We start from the raw sequence: 20,712 nt of genomic DNA on the forward strand, positions 1-20,712 counted from the left end.
TCTATTAAGGCACGCGCTATTCTAGGCCATTGGAACCAGTGGTTTTTTTGGTTGGTTCTTGCTGTTGTTTTGGGAAGAAAAATTTCTTTTCAGGCTCTCGTTATAATTTGAACATGAGATTCGAATTATACGAAGGAGATGTTCAGTCGAGACTACAGTGTTAATTTGAAGACCGAGAATTAACTCATTGCTAGGAAGTTTTTTCTCGCGGGAAATGTCTGACGAGGTGGCCGAGTGGTTAAGGCGTTGGACTGCTAATCCAATGTGCTCTGAACGCGTGGGTTCGACTCCCATCCTCGTCGTCAGTGTTTTTTAAATTTTTAGCAAAAGCACTGCGCAGACAAAACGGTCTGCACTGCTCTTGTGGCATGGCCCAAAAAGTCTTCCAGAACAGAATTTTAAAAATGACAACACCCTTGCAAGTAAATTGAGGTCATCATGTATAGAATCTTGCCCCGGCCTTAAATTCTAATTTATTCCGGAAATTTTAATTAAAGTTGAATTACTAACCACTTTTAAATCTTTTCCTCCCGAGTTTAACAAAAGCAATTATCTAATAACGCATCCAACCTTTTTTCAGGATTTGTGATCCCTTATGTGCTTTTCTTATTTTTCAAGTAATGTTCTACAAAACTGAACCAGTTTCACGAGTTTCCTGTTATCAACTGAGCCTTTACGGCCCTTTAAATCACTCCGTATTATTGATTATTAAAACCTGGATCATTGGATAATGCAATTCAAGAGTTTTCATTGGCTTAGCCATCACGGTATATATAAACAATGCCCCCATTTGCCTCGAAAATATACTTGCGGACATTATCTGTTCCGAGAAGCAAACAGTTTTCCGGGAACGAAGCTCGAGGAAAACGGTGAGCTTCGAGGAACAGATAATATCCAAGGACAAATATCCGAACATATTTTCGAAGTCAAATGGAAGTTATTGTGTTTAATACATAGATTTAGGCCAGCCTAAAAGCGTAGCTCCTTGGCCGGGTTGTTCAGAGCTCGATTAAGGTAACCCAGGAAAAGGTAGAATTTTGATTTGAGTTTTGTAACTTTGCGTTGAGGTTTTCTGTGTATTGTTTGGCCTTCTGTTTTGAGTTTTAATAATCACCATATACACAAAACAAAGCAGCAAAAAAACATTTGTATAGAAGAAAAAGTTATAATTCGGTTAACTTTTAATCCTGAGTTAGCGCGATCCAATCGAAAACCAGCCCTTCGTCAGCGGTAAACTTAAAAAAGAACGCGACCTCGATGAGCTGTAAACTTGAGCCTGCGATATGGTCACGTGATATTGGTCAGCGGATACCTTGTTTTTGTCAGGTGTCAATTGATCATAACATGGATGTCCAATAAAGTACACGGTAACTCAAGGCTGCATGTCTCTGTCAACCTTTTATTTGGAGTATGGTCGCCATGTTGCGCGACCCCGTCGTCGTCGTCGTCGCCGTCGTGCGCACGCGCCTACGAGCAATACCGCTAGCCATGATAGCCAGGAGAAAATCAACTCATGGGTTTCCTTTTCTTTCCTATATGAGTATGGGGCTCCGCTTAGCGGCTCTTCGGGCCGCCGGAACTCGGCTATTATCCTTCAAATATTTTCCCCGACATCGGCAGTTTCCAAAATTGGGGAATATTCTGTGTAATTTCTGATTCTCCGAGATAGAACACGAAGTTGAAAGCCGAATTAGTACGGTTTGTCGCGACACAACACTTTTGGAACGTTCCAAAACATGCTTTAAACATGATCTTATGACATTAATCTGGAGATTATCAACTGACGAGGTGGCCGAGTGGTTAAGGCGTTGCACTGCTAATTCAATGTGCTCTGCACGCGTGGGTTCGAATCCCATCCTCGTCGTCAGTGTTGTTTACATTTTTAGCGAAAGCACTGTGTACGCAAAACGTTTTGCCGAAAAGGTAAATATTCGGTTTTCATTGCTCTTGTGGCCTAAAAAGTCTTCCAGAGTAGAATTTTAAAAACGGCAACACCTTTGCAATTAAATTGAGGTCATATAGGATCTTGCCCCGGTCTTTGATATTAATTTTAACTTTGATTTTAATTTTTTCCGGAAATTTAAAAGTTGAATTACCAACCACTTTTAAATCTTTCCATCCTTATTTTAATACAGACAATTATCTGGTAACGCATCCAACTTTTTTTCAGGATTTGTGATCCATAATGTGCTTTTCTTGTTTTTCAAGTAATTTTCTACAAAATTGAACCAATTTCACGAGCTTCCTGTTATCAACTGAGACTTTACGGCTCTTTAAATCACTCTGTTGCCAATGATTATGAAAACCTGGATCATTGGATAATGCAATTCAAGAGTTTTCATTGGCTTAGCCATCATGGTACATGAGCAGTTATTATTCAACTTTCCTACACTGTACGAGTTCCGATTTTCTGATTGGCTGATTTGTACCACTTCATACTGGGTTGTGACGAGACAACAACCTTGACGTCATTATCGTGGTGTAATAGCCGTCGTGTAAATTCAACATACCACGGTCATTACACCATGGCTTCGGCTAACTCAGATATAGTGGTTTCAACGCAGTGTTTCTTTGCGCAGTGTATTCAAACTGAATAATAAAAATGTTAACGGACTCATTGCTCGTGAATTATCGATATTTACTTGTACTCTTTTACTAACAATGAACTCGAAACTTTCAATACCGCACTGGGCAAAGCCTCGTCCGGTATTGAAATTTCTCGTTCATTGTTAGTGAACTCGTGCAGGTAAATCCCGATAATTCACTCGCTGAGTGCGTTGACCTGTAATTAACGCACAACGGTTCTTGTTCTTAGATGTGGTCACGTGCATTTCTATGAAGTAAATATCGAGAGATAACCTATGCTCTGACAACGTCTTGAAATCAGGTTAGTTTTTTTAGTCTTCGATATATCTCTGTAATATCTGATACTCCGAGACTAAACACAAAATTGAAGGTCGAATTAGTACGGTTTGTCGCGACATGCGTCTTTTGGATCGCGCCCGTGCCCCGCCCAGATTTCATCATAGAAAAGCCATACAGTCCGCACTATCGAGTGGCCCTGCGGCTGTCGTAAGGTTCCAAAACATGCTTTAAACATGATCTTACGACATTAATCCGACGATTAACAACTGACGAGGTGGCCGAGTGGTTAAGGCGTTGGACTGCTAATCCAATGTGCTCTGCACGCGTGGGTTCGAATCCCATCCTCGTCGTCACTATTATTTACGTTTTTAGCGTGAGCACTGCGTACGCAAAACGTTTTGCCGAAATGGTAAATATTCGGTTTTTATTGCTCTTGAGACCCAAAAAGTCATCCTGAACAGAATTTTAAAAATGACAACACCCTTGCAAGTAAATTGAGGTCTTACACCATGGCGGATCCAGACCTTGAGCGAAGAGGGGCCCCCGGTATCAAGACTTGGAGCTAAGGAGAAAGGCGTTTTTTTTTTTTTTTTTTTGGCTTGCCCTGCCGGCTTTTTTTTCTTCTGCGATTATTTTTTTTACCCGAAATAGGGTAGGGGGAGGGGGGGGGGGGCATCCGCCTCCCCTAGATCCGCCACTGATAAAGAATCTTGCCCCTGCCTTTGATTTTAATTTTAATTTTGATTTTAAATTTTCCCGGAAATGTTAAAGTTGATTACTAACCACTTGTAAGTTTTTTCATCCCGTGTTTAATACAGACAATTGTCTAGTAACCCATCCAACTTTTTTTCAGGATTTGTGATCCCTGATGTGCTTTTCTTTTTCTTCAAGTAATGTTTTACAAACAGAATCAGTTTCAAGAGTTTCCTGTTATTAACTGAAATTTTACGGTTCTTTAAATCACACTATATTATTAATCATTAAACCTGGATTTTTGGATAATGCAATTCAAGAGTTTTCATTGGCTTAGACATCATGGTATATGGGCAATTATACTATGCTCTACAAATATGATAAGCGTACGCGTAACTTTTTTGGTCGTTTTTATTAAATTTCATTTCAGTTTTCTCTATTTGGGGGGCGCTTTTAACAAAAAAATTATTTCACTCGCGCATGTTGGATATGAGATGGTTATAGCCAAATTTTGATATATCTGTGTAATTTCTGATACTCCGAGACTAGACACAAAGTTGAAGGCCGAATTTGTACGGTTTGTCGCGACACCCGACTTTTGGAGTGCTCTTGTGCCCAGCCCATGCAATGACAAGTCGTAAACACAGTTCACTATCGACTGGCCCTGCGACTGTCGTAAGGTTCCAAAACATGCTTCAAACATGATCTTACGACATTAATCGAAAAATTGACAACTGACGAGGTGGCCGAGTGGTTAAGGTGTTGGACTGCTAATCCAGTGTGCTCTGCACGCGTGGGTTCGAATCCCATCCTCGTCGTCAGTATTATTTACATTTTTAGCGAGAGCCATCCGTACGCGAAACGTTTTGCCGAAATGGTGAATATTCGCTTTTCATTGCTCTTGTGGCCCTAAAAGTCTTTCAGAACAGAATTTTAAAAATGAGAACCCCTTGCAAGTAAATTGAGGTCCTATAGAATCTTGCCCCGGCCTTTAAAACTTTAATATTTCTGGAAAAAAATTAAAATTAAAATTAAATTCAAAGGCCGGGGCAAGATTCTATATGACCTCAATTTACTTGCAGGGGTGCTGTCATTTTTAAAATTCTGTTCTGGAAGACATTTTGGAGCACAAGAACAATGAAAACTAGATATTTTCCACTGATTACGGAAAAACGTTTTACGCACGCAGTGCTCTAGCTAAAAAGGCAAACGATATTGACGGTCGATGAGGATGGGATTCGAACCCACGCGTGCAGAGCACATTGGATTAGCCGTCCAACGCTTTAACCAGTCGGCCACCTCGTCTCATGCGTTGGTGTATGATTATTTTACCAGGTCAGTCTCTTCGATCAGGACTGAAGGCTCGCTCGCCTTTAGTAGGTTACTCTAGCAGCAAAATCTCTTTCCAAAGCGTCGCCAAAACCTGCGTGGAGATCTTCCAGTAGGGATTTAAAAGTTGCCTGTCAAATGGAAGTGAAAGGTCAATAGATCAGTCTTGTCTTAATTAGATTGTTTTGCTCCCCTTTTCTTGGAGAGGAAACGACCACCTTTTTTTTTTTTTGCACGCTTAGCCGTTTTAGAAGTAATTTATTTTAATTATTTATTTGGCTCTTTTCTTAGATTGGTTAATGATTGAGTGTCTTAAAACCAAGACCAAAGTAATCACTCTAGGCAATCTTAAAGGACACAGATACTGTAGTGAGCCAATCAAAATTCGAAGTAATTGGTCAGGTCCGAGTTGGTTTGTACCTCTGTGTCATGCGAAACCATTCATATGAAAATAAGTTCCGCCTTGAGGTTAATTTTCATGCAAGTCAAATCACTTTAGCCAATCACAAAAGACACAGACAATACAGTGAACCAATCAAAGCTCAGAGTAAGTACACGCAACTAACGCAAAGCGCGGGAAAACGCGTGCGAGTGAGTCGCGAGTGGTTTTGCTTTTACTTCTGATTGGATGAAAAAGTAGCGCGAGTTTTTCAAGTCAATCGTGTAGCCGTAGTCGATGCACTCAGTTGAAAACAGCTCTGTCATGGTCGCATTTGTTTTTGTATGAATTTTTTGTATGAATTTTTTGTATGAATTTTTGTTTCTGAAAATTACTCTGTGTTGTCATACTTTGAAAAAAGCAAAATGGAAGGGGAGATTCAAAAATCTTTCCACGGAACAGAAAACTAGTTCACGATCTTTGACCCCTTTACGAGTAACGTCGCGGTGACGAGAAACTAATCGCTGCTTTGAGAGTAAATCCGTTTTCATTATTAAGGAATCAACAGCCATTTAACGTTTTAATGCGCGTCAAATACCCAATCAGATTCAGTTCTTTTTGAAAATCTCGCGTAAATAGAACCAGCCGGCTTCAGATAGACCAGAAATCAAGTTTCATCAAATTTTCTCGGTTCATTGCGTTCCTTGATGAGCCCACTGATACCAGATCTATGATATCAAACATACTTGGTCTTTCTCCTGTCGTTTTCGCATGCCATTCCCATATTACGCTGCGCTATTATAAGAATTTTAGATTTTTCCCAATTATCTGTCTTCTCTTTTATTTGCTTACTCCCTCGATAGGCTTAATTACCCATTATGACCTGAAATTTGTCATCCATAAAGATTGTTCCCTCCGAACTCTTTGCCTACTTCCTTCAAAAATAAATAAATAAATAAACAAACAAACAAATAAATAAATAAAGTGTCTTCGATCTGTTAAGCGTGGGTGAAACTAGTATTTCCAAAATCAATAACACCAAACTTCGTCAATTCATATTCGGTTTTATACCTGTCTTTCGCTCGTAGCCAAAATTGATTCACCCGCAAGTTGCCTAAATCACCCTTCACAATAATCTTATGTTAGGTACTCAAAGGGAATGTACCAAACTCACTCCATACCCTGTTGTCCACCTGACTTTGTTCAGGTGGAAACGAAGCAAAAAGCGTTTCAAACTCTCCCCAGTGCTCCCTCAACAAGAGGTTCAACAACTGGCCAAAGAAATGAACAGGGAAAATACCAAAGGAAGTTTATTGACTTTCTAACTCCGTCGGTGTTTGGACATATCTAGCGCGTGCATGTTGTTCATTTCATGTCATTTCATACGAGATGATTTTTTCAATAGTTGTAACGTATCAGGTGTGATGGACAGCGAAGGCTTAAATTTGAATGTTTCTGAGAAAAGGCCAAAATAAATCTATTCAGTCTCCTACATGATTCATTCTCCTGGTGTTATTTCCGAGCATATTTTTATAGCCAAAAGAAACTCAACTTGCAAAATGCAAATTATGGAAACATTTGAACAAATTTCTGCGTTTTTAATTCGCAGTCGATGATTTAAAAAGTACCAATGGAGAGTTTCGTCCGAATGAAAGATCTATTTGTGTCTCGCTCAAAGTCGTTCATGTAAGCTCTGGGTGCGTGATCACCACAGTCTTGAGAAGTAAGGCATGCGCAGTACCAGTGGCGTTACACAGAAACAATGTCTTTTGTGGTACTTCTTTTTCTTGCACGCTCTTTTACACTCCTCTCGCTTGGCTGTTGACTTCCGTCTTGGAACTGAAATGACAAAGAAAAGAACGAATCACTCATTGATGGAGAGCTTTTTGTTTTCTAAATAAAATAAAACTGGTAATCTATTAAGGCACGCGGTATTTTAGCCTATTGGGCCAATGGCTTTTTGGTTGGTTCTTGCTGTTGTTGTGGGAAAAAAACATTGTCTTTCCAGGCTCTCGTTTACAGTACAATTTGAACATGAGTTTAGAATTATACGAAGGGGATGTTCAGTCGAGACTACAGTGTTAATTTGACTAACTGCCAGGAATTTTTATTTAAGTAAGAAACGTCTGACGAGGTGGCCGAGTGGTTAAGGCGTTGGACTGCTAATCCAATGTGCTCTGCACGCGTGGGTTCGAATCCCATCCTCGTCGTCAGTGTTGTTTACAATTTTTGAGCTTTTCAGCGAAAGCACTGCGTACGCAGAACGTTTTGCCGAAATGGTAAATATTTGGTTTTCATTGCTCTTGTTGCCCATGCAAAAAGTTGAATTACTAACCCCTTTTAAATCTTTCCAGCCTTTTTTGAATACAAACAGTTATGTAGTAACGCATCCAACTTTTTCTTCAGGATTTGTGATTCCTTATGTGCTTTTCTTGTTTTTCAAGTAATGTTCTACAAAATTGAACCAGTTTCACGAGTTTCCTGTTATCAACTGAGACTTTACTGCTCTTTAAATCACTCCGTATTATTGATTATTAAAACCTGGATCATTGGATAATGCAATGCACGAGTTTTCATTGGCTTAGCCATCATGGTACATGAGCAGTTATTATTCAACTTTTCTATACTGTACGAATTCCGATTTTCTGATTGGCTGATTTCTACCACGTGATACTGGGTTGTGACGAGACAACCACCTTGACGTCATTATCGTGGTGTAAAAGCCGTGGTGTAAATTCAACTTACCACTGTCATTGCACCATGGCTTCGGGTGACTCAAATATAGTGGTTTCAATGCATTGCTTCTTTGCGCAGTGTATTCAAACTGAATAATAAAAATGTTAACGGACTCATTGCTCGTGAATTATCGAGATTTACCTGTACTCTTTCACTAACACTGAACTCGAAACTTTCAATACCGCACTCGACAAAGCCGCGTGCGGTATTGATTGAAATTTCTCGTTCATTGTTAGTGAACTCGTACAGGTAAATCCCAATAATTCACTCGCTGAGTGCGTTAACCTGTAATTAACGCACAACGGTTCATTTTCTTAAATGTGGGCACGTAAATTTCTGTGAAGTAAATTTCGAGAGATAACCTATGCTTTGAGAACGTCTTGAAATCAGGTTAGTTTTTTTAGTCTTCGATATATCTGCGTGATTTCTGATACTCTGAAACTAGACACAGCATTGAAGGCCCACTTACTACGGTTCGTCGCGACACGCGACTTTTGGAGCGCGCCCGCGCCCCGCCCAGAATTCATCATATAAAAGCCATACAACCCGCACTATCGACTGGCCCTGCGACTGTCTAAAGGCTCTAAAACATGCTTCAAACATTATTTCACGTCATTAATCTGGAGATTTATAACTGACGAGGTGGCCGAGTGGTTAAGGCGTTGGACTGCTAATCCAATGTGCTCTGCACGCGTGGGTTCGAATCCCATCCTCGTCGTTAGTATTATTTACATTTTTAGCGAGAGCACTGCGTACAAAAAAAGTTTTTCCGAAATGGTAAATATTCGGTTTTCATTGCTTTTGATCTTGTTGCCCAAAATGTCTTTAAGGTCAGAATTTTACTGAAAATGATAATACCCTTAGAGGCGTTTTTAATGAAACAATTACCTTTTACTGGCGTATGTTGAGTATGAGATGGTTATAGCTAATTCGGTACTGCGCGCCTCGTTGGCTATCTACCATCTCATATCCAACGCGTGCTCGTTGAATAATAGGCAATATTCGTATTGCCGGTATTGGACTGGAAGCAATTGAGGCTAATGATCGATGGGAGTCTTTTCAAATGCAAATGACATTAATCTCTTTTTAATGATATTTCCCCGCATGAGCCTCAATTGCAAGCTAGTCCCAGTCCAATACCGAGAGCACGAATATGGTCCATTTTTTATTAACATACAATGGTTCTTCTTCTTAAATGTGGTCAAGTAAATTTCTATGAAGTAAATTTCGAGATATAACCTACTCTCTGACAACGTCTTGAAATCAGGTTAGTTTTTTTAGTCTTGGATATATCTCCGAAACTAGACACAGCATTGAGGGGCGACTTAGCACAGTTCGTCGCGACGTGTGACTTTTGAAGGGCGCCCGTGCCCCGCTCAGATTTCATCATATAAAGCCATACAGTCCGCACTATTGACTGGCCCTGCGACTGTCGTAAAGTTCTAAAATATGCTTCAAACATGATTTTACCACATTAATCTGCAGATTGACAACTGACGAGGTGGCCGAGTGGTTAAGGCGTTGGACTGCTAATCCAATGTGCTCTGCACGCGTGGGTTCGAATCCCATCCTCGTCGTTAGTATTCTTTACATTTTTAGCGAAAGCACTGTGTACGCAAAACGTTTTGCCGAAATGGTAAATATTCGGTTTTCATTGCTCTTGTGACCCAAAAAGTCTTCCAGAACAGAATTCTAAAATTACAACACCCTTGCAAGTAAATTGAGGTCTTACACCGTGACGGATCCAGACCTTGAGCGAAGAGGGGGACCCGGTATCCTGACTTCAAGCTAAGGGGAAAGGCGGTTTTTGTTTTTTTGTTTGTTTTTTTTTTTTTTGGCTTGCCCTGCCGGCTTTTCTTCCTTCTGCGATTATTTTTTACCCGAAACAGGGTGAGCGGGGGGGTGGGGGGGGGGGGGCGGGCGGGCCCCCGTCCCTCTTCCCTAGATCCGCCACTGATACAGAATCTTGCCCCGGCCTTTGATTTTAATTTTAATTTTAATTTTAATTTTTCCCGGAAATTTTAAAGTTGATTACTAACCACTGTTGTAAGTGGTTCCATGCCGTGTTTAATACGAGCAATTATACTATGCTCTACAAAGATGTTAAGCCTACGCGTAATTGTTTTGGTTGTTTTCATTGAATTTCATTTCAGTTTTCTCTATTTGGGGGCGCTTTGAACAAAACAATTATTTCACTCGCGCATGTTGGATATAAGATGGTTATAGCCAAATTTTGATATATCTGTGTAATTTCTGATACTCCGAGACTAGACACAGAATTGAAGGCCGAATTAGTACGGTTTGTGGCGACACCCGACTTTTGGAGCGCTCTTGTATCCAGCCCATGCAATGACAAGTCGTAAACACAGTTCACTATCGACTGGCCCTGCGACTGTCGTAAGGTTCCAAAACATGCTTCAAAGATGATCTTACGACATTAATCTTGAGATTGACAGCTGACGAGGTGGCCGAGTGGTTAAGGCGTTGGACTGCTAATCCAATGTGCTCTGCACGCGTGGGTTCGAATCCCATCCTCGTCGTCAGTGTTTTTTAAATTTTTAGCAAAAGCACTGCGCAGACAAAACGGTCTGCCTTGCTCTTGCGCCATGGCCCAAAATGTCTTCCAGAACAGAATTTTAAAAATGACAACACCCTTGCAAGTAAATTGAGTGATTTTAATTTTTTCCGGAAATGTTAAAGTTGAATTACTAACCACATTTAAATCTTTCCATCCCGTGTTTAATACAAACAATTATCTAGTAACGCATCCAACTTTTTCTTCAGGATTTGTGATCCCTAATGTGCGTTTCTTGTTTTTCAAGTAATGTTCTACAAAACTGAACCAATTTCGCGAGTTTCCTGTTATCAACTCTGTATTATTGATTATTAAAACCTGGATCATTGGATAATGCAATTCAAGAGTTTTCATTGGCTTAACCATCATTGTATATCTAAACAATAGCCTCCATTTGGCCCGAAAATATGTTCGGATATTTGTCCGCGGACAATATCTGCTCCGAGAAGAGAACAGTTTTCCGGGAACGAATTCGAAGCTCGAGGGAAACGGTGAGCTTCGAGGAACAGATAATGTGCAAGGACAAATATCCCAGCATATTTCAAAGTCAAATGGAAGCTATTGTGTTTATTATCCTTCAAATATTTTCCCCAACACCCGCAGTTTCCAAAATTAGGGACTATTCTGTGTAATTTCTGATTTTCCGAGACAAGACACGAAGTTGAAGGCCGAATTAGTACGCTTTGTTGCGACAAGCCACTTTTGGAAGGTTCCAAAACATGCTTTAAGCATGATCTAACGACAATGCAAAATTGACAACTTACGAGGTGGCCGAGTGGTTAAGGCGTTGGACTGCTAATCCAATGTGCTCTGCACGCCTGGGTTCGGATCCTATCCTTGTCGTCAGTATTGTTTACATTTTTAGCGAAAGCACTGCGTACGGAAAACGTTTTGCCGAAATGATAAATATTCCGTTTTCATTGCTCTTGTGAAAGGTTTTTGAAAGGAACGTCTGACGCGTACAATTAGCTCATTTGCATAGTGCAGCTCGTGCACTTTCAAGTCCGAGTCGGTCAATTGTCAACAAATCTTGACAAAGATTTCTTTCGTTATCTTTTGTGCTGAGATGCTGCAACAAATTTCACTAATGCAAAAAAGGCTACTAACATCATGTGTGTTTCTTCAACATAAGCATAGTGAAGTTTTACACTGCGAAAATGAAAATAGACAAGGAGTTTTGATAACTCGATCAACAAACTCGAAATCGTTATACCAAGTTGATTAAAGAAAGCGTCATCGTAACTTTGCTGATTGTTTCTGCTTTATTCACATATTTTCAGCTTAGCTTTTAATATGTTCTCAAACATTTATCAATCTTAAACATATTTAAAAACTATAGGGCTATTGTTTGAGTTCGATGTACGCTTTCACACGAAAGTGCGGCGGAAGTACAATTTGTCATGTTTACTGACTGTACAAAACACGCATCGGGGGGCGCTCTCATTCATCGACAACAGAGACTTTACTGGCTTTTTACACGAATAAAACTGAGCAGCATCTACGGACGTAAAGTTATTAAGCCTCGATGAAACATCAAGCGTTGCTTACAATTCAAGCGAAACTCAAACTAGCAATTATTGTGTTTTGCTTTTCGGTCGCGATAGACTGACAATTCCTCGCAAGCGTGTGGCAAGAGGAGCTAGGAAACTATGAAGTCCTGAAGCTCTGCTGTATCTAAATATATCCAGCTAGTTTTTTGCTGTGTAATGGAAAAGCTGTTAATCTTCAACATATGTGAAATTTAAAGTGGAGTAATGTACAGCTCATGTAAAAGAAGCATCAGTCGGAACACAACTTGGTCAGCGATATATATAAGCTTACAGCGGAACATACCAAAATTCGACACTGTCTTACTTCACTCAAACTGGAGCAGCTTACGACGAAAATACTTAAGCAAAATTCCAACAGACGTAAACGCATTGAGTTGTGGGGCAAAAACATGAAACATTTCGGGAATTTCGGACGCCATTTCCCCCGCGCGACATCCGCAAAATCCTCGCAGCATGTACGCGCGTGTGCCGCAGGCGATGGCGCAATTTGTTCTAAAAATAGAATTATTGTCCCATATCATGGGGACAACCCCAATACTTGAAATGACGCGCGCTTACGGTCTCCGTGCCCATTATGGCTCCTGCATATAAAGCAATACAGTCCGCACTATCGACTAGCCCTGCGACTGTCGTAAGCTTCTAAACTATGCTTCAAACATGATTTTACGACATTAACCTGAAGATTGACAACTGACGAGGTGGCCGAGTGGTTAAGGCGTTGGACTGCTAATCCAATGTGCTCTGCACGCGTGGGTTCGAATCCCATCCTCGTCGTCAGTGTTGTTTACATTTTTAGCGAAAGCTTTGCGTACGGAAAACGTTTTGCCAAAATTTTAAAGTTGAATTATTAACCACTTTCAAATCTTTCCATCCCTTTTTTTAATTGCTAACGAGCCAGCCGAGCGAAGACGCTCGGCTGGCGAGGCGGCAGAAAATAGTGCCATGCGAAGACTGCTGTATGCAGAAAAATTCTCGATCGAGCTCTGAAAGTTTAAGTGTAAGTGTGAGGTGTAAGGTTGTCCTCGGTTTTAGCCAATTGCAAGGACGGAACTATTCGAGCCAATGAAAGGACGTGTTAGATTGTAGTTTTTAGTCAATCAGGAGGCACTACATCTAGACACTTTCAGGTTCTTGTTTGATGTGGAAGAGTCATTCGTAGTAGAAGGTGAGTGTTTTCTTTGCTGTTGTCTTTATTGAACTGTGAACAATTTCATAGAGCTTCATAGTCTCAGAATACACAGTTGTCGAGAGACCAATAGAAACAGCGTGTTCGCTACTGACTTCAACCAGCGTGTTCATCAATCGATAGAACCGGCCAGCGTGTTTATCAACTGAACTAGCGTGTTGCCTCTCACTTTGTCCTTATCAAACTGAAAGTTCAATCGGCCGGCGTGCCTTTACAAAACTCTTCATCTAATTCGAATATTGAGGCCTGTTGGAGCTCCAACAAATCCAGTATTCGAGACACGAAATCGAACCAACGTGTTCGCCACAGAATTGAACGAGTTTGTTCATCAATCAAACCAGTGTGTTCCTTCTCTGTTTACTCAGTCATATCAAACTGAAAGTTCAATCGGGCAGCGTTTCGTTAAGAACGGTTGATTTATAACAAATATTGAAGAAAACCGAGGGACGATATTGAGGAAAACTGTCGGAATTAAGTTAAATCTAGTGTTCAAGACGCTATTTCGAATGTTGAGGGAAACTGTTGGAACTAGAGAAAATCCAGTGTTCGCGGAGACACGAAAGCGAACCAGCGTGTTCGCCACAGAATTGAACGAGCGTGTTCATCAATCGAACCAGTGTGTTCCTTCTCTGTATCAAAAAGCCCAACTTTTAATTTTTCAGGTTTTGTGATCCCTAATGTGCTTTTCTTGTTTATCAAGTAATGTTTTACAAAATTGAACCAGTTTCACGAGTTTCCTGTTATCAACTGAGACTAAACGGCCTTTAAATCACTCTGTATTATTAATTATTAAAATCTGGATCATTGGTTAATGCAATTCAAGAGTTTTCATTGGCTTAGCCATCATGGTATATGAGCAATTACACCATGATCTCCAAAGATGTTAAGCTTACGCGTAATTTTTTGGGGCGTTTTTATTTGTATTTTATTTCAGTTGTCTCTATTTGGGGGCGTTTTGGATAAAAACAATTATTTCACTCAGATCTTTATAGCAACTCGGTACTACCCGGCTCGTTGGCTATCTACCATTTCGTATCCAACGCGCGCTCGTGGAATAATTTTTAATTAACGCACAATGGTTTTTTTTTTCTTAGATGTGGTCACGTAAATTTCTATATGAAGTAAATTTCGAGAGATAACATACGCTCTGACAACGTCTTAAAATCAGGTTAGTTATTTTTAGTCTTCGATATATCTGCGTGATTTCTGATACTCCGAAACTAGACACAGCATTGAGGTCCGACTTAATACGGTTTGTCGCGACACGCGACTTTTGGAGCGCGCCCACGCGCCGCCCAGATTTCATCATATAAAGCCATACAGTCCGCACTATCGATTGGTCCTCCGACTGCCGTAAGGTTCTAAAACATGTCTCAAACATGATCTTACGACATCAGTATGGACAACTGACGAGGTGGCCGAGTGGTTAAGGCGTTGGACTGCTAATCCAATGTGCTCTGCACGCGTGGGTTCGAATCCCATCCTCGTCGTCAGTATTAATTAGATTTTTAGCTAGAGCACCGCTTACGCAAAACGTTTTGCCGAAATGGTAAATATTCGGTTTTCATTATTATTGTGGCCCGAAATGTCTTCTAGGACAGAATTTAAAAAATGACAACATCCTTACCACTTTTAAACTGAAATATTTCCATCCCTTTTTTTTAATACAGACAATTATCTAGTAACGCATCCAACGTTTTTTCAGGATTTGTGATCCGTAATGTGCTTTTCTTGTTTTTCAAGTAATGTTCTACAAAATTGAACCAGTTTCACGAGTTTCCTGTTATCAACTGAGACTTTACAGCTCTTTAATCACTCTGTATTATTGATTAGTATATAAGCTACTGCACCATGCTCTACAAAAGTGTTAAGCGTTCGCGTAATTTTTGGGGGCCGTTTTTATTTTTATTTTATTTCAGTTTTTTCTATTAGGGGCGCTTTTTATAAAACAATTATTTTACTCGCGCATGTTGGATATGAGATGGTTACAGCCAACTCGGTACTACGCACGCTCGTGGAATAATTGTTAATTAACATACAATGGTTTTTTTTCTTAGATGTGGTGACGTAAATTTCTATGAAGTAAATTTCGACAGATAACCTACGCTCTGCCCGTTATTTTTAATCTGTTGATTTCTCTGTGTGATTTCTAATACTCTGAGACTAGACACAGAATTGAAGGCCGAATTAGTACGGTTTGTCGTGACGCACGACTTTTGTAGCGCGCCCGCGCCCCGCCCAGATTTCATCTTATAAAGCCATACAGTCCGCACTACCGACTAGCCCTGTGACTGTCGTAAGGTTCCAAAACAGGCTTCAAACATGATTTTACGAAATTAATCTAGAAATTGATAACTGACGAGGTGGCCGAGTGGTTAAGGCGTTGGACTGCTAATCCAATGTGCTCTGCACGCGTGGGTTCGAGTCCCATCCTCGTCGTCAGTATCATTTACTTTTTTAGCGAGAGCCACGCGTACGCAAAACGTTTTGCCGAAATGCTGAATATCCGCTTTCCATTGCTCTTGTGGCCCTAAAAGTCTTCCAGAAGAGAATTTTAAAAATGAGAACCCCTTACAAGTAAATTGAGGTAGGTTGCTATTTTAGTAGGTTACTATAGCAGCAAAATCTCTTTCAAAAGCGTCGCCAAAACCTGTGTGGAGATCTTCCAGTAGGGATTTAAAACTTGCCTGTCAAATGGAAGTGAAAGGTCAATAGATCAGTCTTGTCTTAATTAGATTGTTTTCCTTGTAGAGGAAACGACCACTTAAGGTTTTTTTTTTTTTTTGCACGCTTAGCTGTTTTAGAAGTAATTTATTTTATTTATTTATTTATTTGGCTCTTTTCTTAGATCGGTTTATAATTGAGTGTTGTAAAACCAAGAGCAAAGTAGTCACTCTAGCCAATCTTAAAGGACACAGATACTAGGGTGAACCAATCAAAATTAGAAGTAATTGGTCAGGTCCGAGTTGGCTTCTACCTCTGTGTCAAAACGAGTCTTAATGCGAAACCATTCATGTGAAACTAAGTTCCGCCTTGAGGTTAATTTTCATGCAAATCAAATCACTTTAGCCAATCACAAAGGACACAGACAATACAGAGAACCAATCAAAGCTCAGAGTAAGTACACGTAACTAACGCAAAGCGCGGGAAAACGCGTGCGAGTGAGTCGCGAGTGGTTTTGCTTTTACTTCTGATTGGATGAAAAAGTAGCGCGAGTTTTTCAAGTCAATCCTGTAGCCGTAGTCGATGCACTCAGTTGAAAACAGCTCTGTCATGGTCGCATTTGTTTTTGTATGAATTTTTTGTATGAATTTTTGTTTCTGAAAATTACTCTGTGTTGTCATACTTTGAAAAAAGCAAAATGGAAGGGGAGATTCAAAAATCTTTCCACGGAACAGAAAACTAGTTCACGATCTTTGACCTCTTTACGAGTAACGACGTGGTGACGAGAAACTAATCGCTGCTTTGAGAGTAAATCCGTTTTCATTATTAAGGAATCAACAGCCATTTAACGTTTTAATGCGCGTCAAATACCCAATCAGATTCAGTTCTCTTTGAAAATCTCGCGTAAATAGAACCAGCCGGCTTCAGATAGACCAAAAATCAAGTTTCCTCAAATGTTCTCAGTTCATTGCGTTCCTTGATGAGCCCACTGATGCCAGATCTATGATATCAAACATACTTGGTCTTTCTCCTGTCGTTTTCGCATGGAGTACATTGCTCGATGCAACAACTTCCATGGCCTATGAATCGAACTTGCCATTCCCATATTGCGCTGCGCTATTACAAGAATTTTAGATTTTTCCCAATTATCTGTCTTCTCTTTTATTTGCTTACTCCCTCGATAGGCTTAATTAGCCATTATGATCTGAAATTTGTCATCCATAAAGATTGTTCCCTCCGAACTCTTTGCCTACTTCCTTCAGAAATAAATAAATAAATAAACAAACAAACAAATAAATAAATAAAGTGTCTTCGATCTGTAAAGCGTGGGTGAAACTAGTATTTCCAAAATCAATAGCACCAAACTTCGTCAATTCATATTCGGTTTCATACCTGTCTTTCGCTCGTAGCCAAAATTGATTCTCCCGCAAGTTGCCTAAATCACCCTTCACAATAATCTTATGTTAGGTACTCAAAGGGAATGTACCAAACTCACTCCATACCCTGTTGTCCACCTGACTTTGTTCAGGTGGAAACGAAGCAAAAAGCGTTTCAAACTCTCCCCAGTGCTCCTTCAACAAGAGGTTCAACAACTGGCCAAAGAAATGAACAGGGAAAATACCAAAGGAAGTTTATTGACTTTCTAACTCTGTCGGTGTTTGGACATATCTAGCGCGTGCATGTTGTTCATTTCATGTCATTTCATACGAGATGATTTTTTCAATAGTTGTAACGTATCAGGTGTGATGGACAGCGAAGGCTTAAATTTGAATGTTTCTGAGAAAAGGCCAAAATAAATCTATTCAGTCTCCTACATGATTCATTCTCCTGGTGTTATTTCCGAGCATATTTTTATAGCCAAAAGAAACTCAACTTGCAAAATGCAAATTATGGAAACATTTGAACAAATTTCTGCGTTTTTAATTCGCAGTCGATGATTTAAAAAGTACCAATGGAGAGTTTCGTCCGAATGAAAGATCTATTGGTGTCCATGCTCTCCCTCCAAAGTCGTTCAAATAAGCTCTGGGTGCGTGATCACCACAGTCTTGGGAAGTAAGGCATGCGCAGTACAAGTGGCGTTACACAGAAACAATGTCTTTTGTGGTACTTCTTTTTCTTGCACGCTCTTTCACACTCCTCTCGCTTGGCTGTTGACTTCCGTCTTGGAACTGAAATGACAAAGAAAAGAACGAATCACTCATTGATGGAGAGCTTTTTGTTTTCTAAATAAAATAAAACTGGTAATCTATTAAGGCACGCGGTATTTTAGCCTATTGGGCCAATGGCTTTTTGGTTGGTTCTTGCTGTTGTTGTGGGAAAAAACATTGTCTTTCCAGGCTCTCGTTTACAGTACAATTTGAACATGAGTTTAGAATTATACGAAGGAGATGTTCAGTCGAGACTACAGTGTTAATTTGACTAACTGCCAGGAATTTTTTTCTAAGTAAGAAACGTCTGACGAGGTGGCCGAGTGGTTAAGGCGTTGGACTGCTAATCCAATGTGCTCTGCACGCGTGGGTTCGAATCCCAACCTCGTCGTCAGTGTTGTTTACAATTTTTGAGCTTTTTAGCGAAAGCACTGCGTACGCAGAACGTTTTGCCGAAATGGTAAATATTTGGTTTCCATTGCTCTTTTTGCCCATGCAAAAAGTTGAATTACTAACCAATCTTTCCAGCCTTTTCTTTAATACAAACAGTTATGTAGTAACGCATCCAACTTTTTCTTCAGGATTTGTGATTCCTTATGTGCTTTTCTTGTTTTTCAAGTAATGTTCTACAAAATTGAACCAGTTTCACGAGTTTCCTGTTATCAACTGAGACTTTACTGCTCTTTAAATCACTCCGTATTATTGATTATTAAAACCTGGATCATTGGATAATGCAATTCAAGAGTTTTCATTGGCTTAGCCATCATGGTACATGAGCAGTTATTATTCAACTTTTCTATACTGTACGAATTCCGATTTTCTGATTGGCTGATATCTACCACGTGATACTGGGTTGTGACGAGACAACCACCTTGACGTCATTATCGTGGTGTAAAAGCCGTGGTGTAAATTCAACACACCAGTGTCATTACACCATGGCTTCGGCTAACTCAAATATAGTGGTTTCAATGCATTGCTTCTTTGCGCAGTGTATTCAAACTGAATAATAAAAATGTTAACGGACTCATTGCTCGTGAATTATCGAGATTTACCTGTACTCTTTCACTAACACTGAACTCGAAACTTTCAATACCGCACTCGACAAAGGCTCGTGCGGTATTGATTGAAATTTCTCGTTCATTGTTAGTGAACTCGTGCAGGTAAATCCCGATAATTCACTCGCTGAGTGCGTTAACCTGTAATTAACGCACAACGGTTCATTTTCTTAAATGTGGGCACGTAAATTTCTGTGAAGTAAATTTCGAGAGATAACCTATGCTTTGACAACGTCTTGAAATCAGGTTAGTTTTTTTAGTCTTCGATATATCTGCGTGATTTCTGATACTCCGAAACCCCTGCTCCGAAACTAGACACAGCATTGAGGGCCCACTTACTACGGTTCGTCGCGACACGCGACTTTTGGAGGGCGCCCGCGCCGCGTCCAGATTTCATCATATAAAAGCCATACAAGCCGCACTATCGACTGGCCCTGCGACTGTCTTAAGGCTCGAAAACATTCTTCAAACATGATCTTACGACATTAATCTGGAAATTGACAACTGACGAGGTGGCCGAGTGGTTAAGGCGTTGGACTGCTAATCCAATGTGCTCTGCACGCGTGGGTTCGAATCCCATCCTCGTCGTTAGTATTATTTACATTTTTAGCGAGAGCACTGCGTACAAAGAACGTTTTGCCGAAATGGTAAATATTCGGTTTTCATTGCTTTTGATCTTGTTGCCCAAAATGTCTTTAAGATCAGAATTTTACTGAAAATGATAACACCCTTGGGGGCGTTTTTAATGAAACAATTACCTTTCACTGGCTATGTTGAACATGAGCTGGCTATAGCCAACTCGGTACTACGCGCCTCGTTGGCTATCTAGCATCTCATATCCAACGCGCGCTCGTTGAATAATAGGCAATATTCGTATTGCCGGTATTGGACTGGAACTAGCTTGCAACTGAGGCTAATGCTTGGAAGTCTTTTCAAATGAAATGACATTAATCTCTTTTTAATGATATAGGCCCTTTGTAGGATCCGGTCACATGGTATGGAAATAATCATGCTTGGACGCAAGTTACACAGTGGGACTTTCAAAATAAAGGAACTCGTACCAGTCCAGCCCGACTTTACTTTGTCTTGAAAGTCCCACTGTGTAACTTGCGTCCCAGCATAATTAATTCCATACCATGTGACCGGATCCTGCAAAGGGCCTATTCCCCCGCACGAGCCTCAATTGCAAGCTAGTTCCAGTCCAATACCGAAAATACGAATATGGTCTATCGTTAATTAACATACAATGGTTCTTTTTCTTAAATGCGGTCAAGTAAATTTCTATGAAGTAAATTTCCAGATACAACCTACTGTCTGACAACGTATTGAAATCAGGTTAGTTTTTATTAGTCTTTTGATATATCTGTGTAATTTCTGATACTCCAAGACTAGAGGCCGAATTGGTACGGTTTGTCGCGAGACGCGACTTTTGGAGCGCGCCCGCGCCCTGCCTGTGTAATGCAGAAGTCATAAACAATTCACTATCAACTAGCCCTGCGATTGTCGGAAGGTTCCAAAACATGCTTTAAACAT

At 40.2% G+C, this 20,712-nt stretch overlaps 1 protein-coding gene and 15 non-coding genes across 16 annotated transcripts in view; 14 read left to right on the forward strand and 2 right to left on the reverse strand.

Annotated features, from left to right (window-relative positions):
• The first annotated feature begins 220 nt into the window (after positions 1-220).
• On the forward strand, positions 221-302 carry Trnas-gcu (transfer RNA serine (anticodon GCU)). The gene has a single exon. It is a non-coding gene; the product is annotated as a tRNA-Ser (tRNA).
• A 1,480-nt stretch (positions 303-1,782) lies between these two features.
• Trnas-gcu (transfer RNA serine (anticodon GCU)) lies at positions 1,783-1,864 on the forward strand. The gene has a single exon. It is a non-coding gene; the product is annotated as a tRNA-Ser (tRNA).
• Positions 1,865-3,133: 1,269 nt separating this feature from the next.
• Positions 3,134-3,215, forward strand: Trnas-gcu (transfer RNA serine (anticodon GCU)). Its single transcript has one exon. It is a non-coding gene; the product is annotated as a tRNA-Ser (tRNA).
• A 1,079-nt stretch (positions 3,216-4,294) lies between these two features.
• Trnas-gcu (transfer RNA serine (anticodon GCU)) lies at positions 4,295-4,376 on the forward strand. The gene has a single exon. It is a non-coding gene; the product is annotated as a tRNA-Ser (tRNA).
• A 405-nt stretch (positions 4,377-4,781) lies between these two features.
• Positions 4,782-4,863, reverse strand: Trnas-gcu (transfer RNA serine (anticodon GCU)). The gene has a single exon. It is a non-coding gene; the product is annotated as a tRNA-Ser (tRNA).
• Positions 4,864-6,882: 2,019 nt separating this feature from the next.
• Positions 6,883-20,712, reverse strand: part of LOC145500177 (uncharacterized) — a 28,557-nt gene continuing 14,727 nt past the window's right edge. Inside the window, exon 5 of the mRNA XM_081479660.1 lies at positions 6,883-7,105. Within this exon, the coding sequence (XP_081335786.1) occupies positions 6,972-7,105 (134 nt within the window). The 3' untranslated portion in view covers positions 6,883-6,971. The remainder of the gene's footprint in view (positions 7,106-20,712) is intronic.
• Trnas-gcu (transfer RNA serine (anticodon GCU)) lies at positions 7,395-7,476 on the forward strand. Its single transcript has one exon. It is a non-coding gene; the product is annotated as a tRNA-Ser (tRNA).
• On the forward strand, positions 8,639-8,720 carry Trnas-gcu (transfer RNA serine (anticodon GCU)). The gene has a single exon. It is a non-coding gene; the product is annotated as a tRNA-Ser (tRNA).
• On the forward strand, positions 9,498-9,579 carry Trnas-gcu (transfer RNA serine (anticodon GCU)). The gene has a single exon. It is a non-coding gene; the product is annotated as a tRNA-Ser (tRNA).
• On the forward strand, positions 10,461-10,542 carry Trnas-gcu (transfer RNA serine (anticodon GCU)). Its single transcript has one exon. It is a non-coding gene; the product is annotated as a tRNA-Ser (tRNA).
• Positions 11,339-11,420, forward strand: Trnas-gcu (transfer RNA serine (anticodon GCU)). Its single transcript has one exon. It is a non-coding gene; the product is annotated as a tRNA-Ser (tRNA).
• Trnas-gcu (transfer RNA serine (anticodon GCU)) lies at positions 12,820-12,901 on the forward strand. Its single transcript has one exon. It is a non-coding gene; the product is annotated as a tRNA-Ser (tRNA).
• Trnas-gcu (transfer RNA serine (anticodon GCU)) lies at positions 14,722-14,803 on the forward strand. The gene has a single exon. It is a non-coding gene; the product is annotated as a tRNA-Ser (tRNA).
• Positions 15,671-15,752, forward strand: Trnas-gcu (transfer RNA serine (anticodon GCU)). Its single transcript has one exon. It is a non-coding gene; the product is annotated as a tRNA-Ser (tRNA).
• On the forward strand, positions 18,434-18,515 carry Trnas-gcu (transfer RNA serine (anticodon GCU)). The gene has a single exon. It is a non-coding gene; the product is annotated as a tRNA-Ser (tRNA).
• Trnas-gcu (transfer RNA serine (anticodon GCU)) lies at positions 19,686-19,767 on the forward strand. Its single transcript has one exon. It is a non-coding gene; the product is annotated as a tRNA-Ser (tRNA).

Source organism: Orbicella franksi, chromosome 10 (assembly GCF_964199315.1).
Source record: "Orbicella franksi chromosome 10, jaOrbFran1.1, whole genome shotgun sequence".
NCBI classification, from domain to species: Eukaryota; Metazoa; Cnidaria; class Anthozoa; order Scleractinia; family Merulinidae; genus Orbicella; species Orbicella franksi.